Source organism: Meles meles, chromosome 15 (assembly GCF_922984935.1).
Source record: "Meles meles chromosome 15, mMelMel3.1 paternal haplotype, whole genome shotgun sequence".
NCBI classification, from domain to species: Eukaryota; Metazoa; Chordata; class Mammalia; order Carnivora; family Mustelidae; genus Meles; species Meles meles.
In genome coordinates, this window is record NC_060080.1 from 21,577,079 (window position 1) to 21,584,379 (window position 7,301).

At 47.8% G+C, this 7,301-nt stretch overlaps 1 protein-coding gene across 1 annotated transcript; it reads left to right on the forward strand.

Annotated features, from left to right (window-relative positions):
- Positions 1–5,160: 5,160 nt before the first annotated feature.
- Positions 5,161–7,036, forward strand: DNAJC5G (DnaJ heat shock protein family (Hsp40) member C5 gamma). The gene is made up of 4 exons (XM_045978682.1): positions 5,161–5,273; positions 5,563–5,776; positions 6,168–6,309; positions 6,984–7,036. Exons 1-4 carry the CDS (start codon positions 5,161–5,163, stop codon positions 7,034–7,036), a joined length of 522 nt encoding a protein of 173 aa, XP_045834638.1.
- The last annotated feature ends 265 nt before the right edge of the window (positions 7,037–7,301 follow it).

Here is a 7,301-nt window from a genome sequence, read left to right on the forward strand (position 1 = left end):
TGGTGACAATGACAATAACTAGGCACTTACCATGTGCCAAGCACTGTTCAAATTAAGTATTCAATCCAGCTAACAACCCTAAGAGGTACACACTATTATTTCCATTTTACAGATGAGGGAGCCGTGCCCTGTCAGCCTGCCCTTAGCTCTGAAATCCGGGGTTGCAGGTAAGAGAGGACAGGGGTATGTGGCCACCTCTCTGGCTGGAAGCCCTCCACCTCCCATTTTGAGATGTCTGCCCAGGGAAGGACAGGCAAACAAACCGGGCCAGTGATGTCTTGTCATACGTAGTGAGTGTCCTGCGCCTGGACAGAGGGAGAGAGGGACATTACCTGACATCATGAAAGGAGATGGATATCAGCTACAGCTTTGGTCTGTCTCCAGACCTCAACTTTATTTTTTTTTAAAGATTTATTTACTTATTTATTTATTTGAATGTGGGAGAGGGGCAGAAGGAGAGAATCTTCAAGCAGACTTCCCACTTAACACAAGATCTCGATTGGGGACTCAATCCCACGACCCTGACTGAGATCATGACCTGAACCGAAACCAAGAGTCAGACGCCCAACTGACTCAGCCACCCAGGCACCCCTAGACCTCAACTTTAAAGTGATAAGGGAGCTGGTGTGTCTAAGGAGCAGACATGACATAGGATCTTAACTTAGAAGACTTCGGTCTGGACCTCACTGGTTGACTTTGAGCAGGTCATTCCTGCCCTCCGGGCCAAAATTTCCTTAATTACACAACAAAGGCATTAGATGAGAGTTAAGCCTCTGAGTTCCTTTCCAACTCAAAAACTATGTAATTCTAGAACCTAGTGGTTGAGTATGACAAATTATGATCTCTCTCTCCCACTGCATATGCTCGAGAGCATGATATTTTGGGTATAAATATGCCAATGTCTGCTGTCTGTATATGTGTATTCTGGCTATATGACTAAAACCTTAGCTGTTTTTGGGTAAATAAGGGATGCTTCTTGGTTTTCTCCAGGAGAGACCAAACTGTGAGATAGTAAACTATAAGATCAGTGACTTGAGGGCAAATGATTCTAGAAAAAGGTTTTGGCCTGAAATCATTCTTCAGCATACTTATTTTCTCCATTTTTCTCTCTTACAACCAAATCTGATTTTTTTTTTTGACACCAACCCTGTGGAATGGCACAGGTTTTTACAGAAAAGGGAAAAGAGCCTCAGAGATTAAGTGACTTGTTCAGGATCACATGGCTCATTAGAGACAGAGCCAAAACCAAGGTCTAGGGCTTCTGATTCTGGGCTTGTGTGTTCTTCTTAGTACTGTGCTGAGTGTCAGAAGAGACTGTGTGCATAGAAACAGAGCCAGATGGGGTCTGTTTCTAGGTGAAGGCCAAGTGGAGAGCCTCTAGCCAAAGGATGCCAGGCTGACTTGCCTGCCCTCTCTTTCCATGTCTGTAGCCTACTGCCTACAGTGTCCTTTCATTCAGACTAAAGGCTCAGAAGCCTTAAAGATAATAGCTAATTTCAAGAGCCACAGACTATGATTAGAATTAATTATAATTCTAATCATAGTCAGAGAGCAATGATAAGAAGTAATAACATTCTGGAGCCTCTGGCGAGATGTGGAAGATGTTTACTAACTCTTCTCAGAGAAGAACCTAATTTGCCCTCTTTCTCTGGGCTCACTTCTATGAAGCAGGAATGGGATCATACCACCTCTCGAGGCTGCTGTGAGAATCAAAGCAGATTATTAGGTTATGGGGCCTCTGAAAAGACACAATGTTTGCTTATTCATTCTACTGGCCGACATTCATTGAGCTCCTACAGTATCTCAAGAACTGTGCTAGGAACTGAAGGAAGAGGAAGACAAACAAGAAGCAAGGAGCTCCCAGTCACCATTACTAGCTCCTCTACTGCTTTCTCTTAACCTCTTATGTCTCTTCTTGTTTGGGGCCATAGGAGAGAGAATGGTCTCTAGTGGTCCAACTCCCCAGCTAAGTGCTCCTCTAGGGAATTCTTGCTAGGTCCCAACCTCTAGGCCTTCACTGGACCAACTCAAGGCTCCCTCTGCTGCAGCCCCTTCAACAAATCATAAATTCACGTGCTGTGAACCAGGCGTGGGTCTAGGTGCTGGGTGAAGGATGGTGAGCAAACCCACAAAGTCCCTCAGAGAGTTCACTTTGTACTGGGGAAGGCAGACCTTAAGCAAATCAACACACAAATAAACATTTATTCACAAATCGTGGTGAGGGTGTTATGAGGTGAGGAGAGAGAAGCAGAACTCAATTTAAAGACCTATCGGAGGAGACATGAAGCTGAGGTCCTAGAAGGATGAGAGGTCAGCTAGTGGACAGCCTGAGGAGGAGTCCTCCGGGCAGAGGGAGCAGCGTGGCCTAAGGCCTTTGACATAGGAGGGAACACGGTGTCTTCAAAGAACTGACAGAAAACCAGTGCAGCAGAGACCAGAGCAGGCAAAACAGTGGTGCTTGGCAGATCCAGAGCGAGATACAGGGGCCAGACCAGGCTGGGCCTATAGACTGAGGCAAGGAATTCACTGTAAGTGAATTCTCTGCATTTCTAGTGCCTTCTGCCATCTTCCCAGCGCTAGTAAAGAAACAACCTGGGCTGTTCTGCTAGTTTTGCCATCCCATGTTCGTGACGAAAAGTTGGGAGTTAGCTAGGGAAATTTATCATAGCACAAACCCTCACAGGAAAAAATATATATATATCAGTTTCAGCTCCTTTCCTTTAGGGGACAAACTCTGGGTCCTTTAGGGACCCAGAACCTATGAACTGGGAGGTTGATGCCAAAGCTTTTCATCCCACCCCTACAGCGATCACAGATCTACGGAAAGAAGTTGGTTAATTCCCTGGTCATTGTGCCTATTGCCCATGGACTCCTTAGTTTACTCAGATGGCTCACATCTCTTGGGATGGAAGACTGATTTGACACCTAAGACCTAGAAGGCGAGGCAAATGTACGCAAACAACTGTAATAAAGGGAAGAGAGTGATAAAAGCCACACAAGGTGTAGCGGAGAAAAACTACTGAAACATTAAAGCTCTTTCAAATTACATGCTGTGGGAGCTATTGAGTGCTCCCCTGTGAAGAAAACCAACATTACAAAGCGGTAAATTAGAAGTGGTGCAAACACTGCCCCCTGTAGGAGATCACAGGAAGCGCGGCCAGGTGGACATGGGCGCTTTCGAGCCTGGCAGGTAGGGATGTAAATTGGCACTTTGCGGATCTTTCTGGGAAGAAAGTTAGCAACATAGATCAGGAGTTTCTAAAAAATTCTCTTTGACCCAATAATTCCAATTCCAGGAATCCCACCTCAAGGGGGTAAGAGATTTATTTGAAGAGTTATAGATAGGAATTTTCGTTACAAGGTTATTACACTATCAAACGGCTAGAAACAACTTAAGTATCCAATCTGGATTATAGAAATACTTTATGGTACATCCTTATGATATCATAGTATTTAAATGAAGTTTTTGAAGAACAGTAGAGACTTTGGAAAATTCAAGCTATCGTTTATCATTTAAAGGAATGCGCCAACTCATAATTACAATATAATAGAATAAATGTGCTGACAGAGCAAGATGGGAACAAATGGGGAAAAGAAGGAAGGATTCCCAGCACATTCGAGATGGGTCTGGAAGGATGCGTAGGACTTTCCTGGTGGAAGGGGAAAAAAGGACAAAATGGAGACCCCTAAACTCTGCAAAAGAAGACAGGGGAGGTAATACGCCTCTGGAGAAAGGCTTGCAGGAGCCATACCTCTCATACAACCCCAGCGTGCAAGTCCAATATGTTTCCTTAGGTGAGTGGATGAACCCTGCGGGTGACGAAGGCTGGGGATCCTCTCCCAGAGGAAAAGGGACAACCTCCACCCCGTCCTAGGCCACGCCCACCAGAAGAGCTGGCAACGTAGCACGTAGCACGTCGTAGCATAGGCCACTGGCGCAAAGCTGATCCCTACGCTCAGGAGCGAAATAAATCCCAGGGCCCACATAGCCTCACCTCCCAGGTTTTCCGGCAGCGCCAAAAAGCGACCGGGAGTGTTGGCGCAGCACGCAAGCGCTGTGGCCACTGGACCCTGGCGGTGTGAAATTTCACACCCAGATGGAGGTTGTGTGAGGCTTCCCCAGGTGAGGAGAGCGTTTCCTCTGAGATGAGGAGAGGTAGAGCACCAGGCCAGGCAGGGAGCCCGCAGGGAGCCCACAGGGAACCAGAGGCCAGAGGGCATGTGGGAACCCGAGCGTTCCCTTCTGAGCATGTAGCCTTGGCTCTCATGGGCCACTGCTTCGCAAGGTCTCTCCCACTGTCTGGGGTCCTGCTCCCTGGTCTCTGGCCGGTCGGCCCCCACAGCTACCCCTTTCACTTCCGTCTTCATCCCTTGATGTTCTCCCCGCTGCCCAGTCTCCGAGGTTTGAGAGGGGAGGGGGAGAACGTCCCTGGCCTACCTGCAGCACGGCCCTCCGGCCTGGCTTTGGGACACCGGACTTCTCTTAGCTCAGGGTTTGGTCTGAACTTTCTCCCGTGGAAACTGTGCATGTCCCGGGATCCTGACCCAGCCTGATCAAGGACTAGGCTGCCCTGATCTTTTTTTTTTTTTAAGATTTTTATTTATTTATTTATTTGACAGAGACCACAAGTAGACAGTGAGGCAGGCAGAGAGAGAGGAGGAAGCAGGCTCCCCGCTGAGTAGAGAGCCGGATGTGGGGCTCGATCCTAGGACCCTGAGATCACAGCCAGAGCTGAAGGCAGAGGCTTTAACCCACTGAGCTACTCAGGCGCCCCTAGGCTGCCCTGATCTTAACAACCCAGCAGTGAGCTTGGACAGGCCCGGGGCTGTTTGCCTAAGGTACCAGGAGTTCCAGACAAAATCACCCTCTTCCCATGGTTTAGATCTCCCCTTGCTTACACCTCTCCACGACGTGGGTGTCTGGAGGGCTGTGTAGCTGAAGGACGCTGGGAAATGTGAGGGGATGTTTTCTCTGGTCATTTCTGGTCACCTGCACTCTCTTGCTACTCACAGAGCCCACTCACTGTTGTCTTGTCCTTGTCCCTTTGTACTAGTTTTACTTGCCTAGCGCTTGAAGGCAATGAGTTTCCTTACCGGAAGTTCAATTCTCCGTGGCCTGTGGAAGTTCTCACAAATGCTTCTTCTCCTCTGACCCAGATCATGGCTCATTTGGATGAAGCAGCCCGCCAGCTGTCCAAAAGTGGGACAACCCTCTATGCCGTGCTGGAGCTTAAGAAAGGTGCCTCACCTGAAGACATCAAAAAGGCTTACAGGTTCAGACCCGGCCTCTTATTAAACCCTGGAATTTGCCCCCCCCCTTAAACCCTGCTTTATGACCATTTTTAAATCCTCAAGCCTTCACTTTGGGTGGGATGGAGTCATCACCCATTTCATTGTAGCATGGCAAGGAATTTAGACTTGGGCTGCTTGCCTCCATTCTTCACACTCATGCATTCCTTCTTCCCATCTAGAGACGTATCCCTGTCATTCATCCTGCCCTCCTCTCCCAGCCATTTCCCAACCCTCCTCTCCTCACCCTCCTTTTGGGTATTACCTGGGCAGGAAACTGGCCTTAAAGTATCATCCAGACAAGAATCCAGGGGATGCTCAAGCAGCAGAAATATTCAAAGAGATCAACACAGCCCACTCCATACTGAGTGACCCTAAGAAGCGGAAAATCTATGACCGGCATGGCTCCTTGGGAATATACATATATGATCACTTTGGTGAAGAAGGCGTCGCATACTATTTTACGATGAATAGTTGCTGGTTCAAGGTATACAGTTCTTCCTAGCCCTTCGAGAATAAGGAAGTGGGGGTGGCGTGGGGCACCTGGTGGCTCAGTTGGTGAAATGTCTGCCTTTGGCTCAGGTCCTGACCCCAGGGTCCTGAGATCGAGGCCTGCGTCGGGCTCCCTGTTTAGTGGCGAGTCTACTTCTCCCTCTCCCTCTGCGCTTTCTCTCAAATAAATAAATAAAATCTTAAAACACCAAAAAAGAATAAGGAAGGAGGGATGACCTACCTCTTCTTGGAGAGCTGACCCTTCTCTCCCAGGGCAGATGCTTCTGTTGTCTCATTTTCTGGGTGCCGGGGGGGTTGAGGGAGGGGAGCTGGAATGGAACTACAGAAGAAATGCTGGGTTGAGGTCATGCTTTCCTACCTTTCAGACACTGGTCCTCCTGTGCGCCCTGCTCACCTGCTGCTGTTGCTGCTGCTGCTGCTGCTTTTGCTGTGGAGCGCTTAAGCCGCCATCTGAGGAGGTTGCTAGAAGATACCAGCAGAATGTCCAGAATCAGCCTCCGAGGGCAGGTGAGAGCCGTAGACAGGGCCTGAGGTAAGAACTGGTTAGGGGTGAAATAGTTGGAGGTGAAACTCTGAACCCTAAATATGGGCGTCTCAAGTCGGTATTGAGGCAAAGTGAAGAAAGAGAAGAGGATACACTTGGTTTCTGAGGGTCTCAGGCCACCAGCTGACAGTTGGAATGTAATATCAGCCACTCGTGACTGTTAAGCTAAGGAGTGGCGGGGGGGTTGTGTGCCTGGGTGGCTCAGTGGGTTAAGCCTCTGCCTTTGGCTCAGGTTATGGTCTCCGGGTCCTGGGAGCCCCGCATCGGGCCCTCTGCTCAGCAGGGAGCCTGTTTCCCCCTTTCTCTCTCTGCCTGCCTCTCTGTCTTTTGTGATCTCTCTCTCTCTGTCAAATAAAAAAAAAAAGAATAAAAAAAAAAGAATGGGTGGGAAGTACCTTGAAAAGGGAGGGGTTGAAGACAAGATAGAGGATGAAGTTTACTGCCTTTACTCTAAAGGAAACTAAAGTGTCTGATGAGATCATCCCCACCCCAGGCAGTGAAAGTGTGCCTTGACTGAAGTTCACCATAGTGTCACCTAGTGATATGGACATGTAACTGCAAGGTAACGGGTTTCTCACCACTGGACTAAAAATTGTTACTAAATATTTGTGTATGTGTTTCTCAAATTCCATCATAGGAAACAAAAGACACTTTAGAAGAGGTCAAGATGATGATGAAGATGATTTCTAAAAGACAAAGAGGAGTGAGTATATATGAAAGCTAAAATGCAGCAATAATCAAAGGATAAGAAAAGAACATACACTAACTTCCAGTGAGTCATTAGTAGAAAGTTTGTATCTTAGGCTTCGGATTTCAGGTGTTTATATCCTAACCTGAAAGGGGCCTTGCTTTAAATTCTGGGTCATTACTCCTTTTGCTTAATAAGATGTCAACCTCTTTTGCCCCCAGGCAAAGAGTGTGTTGCTGCCCAACACACTGGACATGTTGAAGAGGG

Excerpts from the sequence above, each read along its gene's own strand:
- DNAJC5G (XM_045978682.1), top strand. The coding sequence starts at position 5,161 with ATGGCTCATTTGGATGAAGCAGCCCGCCAGCTGTCCAAAAGTGGGACA. Across the intron at positions 5,274-5,562 it reads GACATCAAAAAGGCTTACAG|GAAACTGGCCTTAAAGTATC; the intron begins GTTCAGACCCGG and ends TTACCTGGGCAG. Across the intron at positions 6,310-6,983 it reads GAATCAGCCTCCGAGGGCAG|GAAACAAAAGACACTTTAGA; the intron begins GTGAGAGCCGTA and ends ATTCCATCATAG.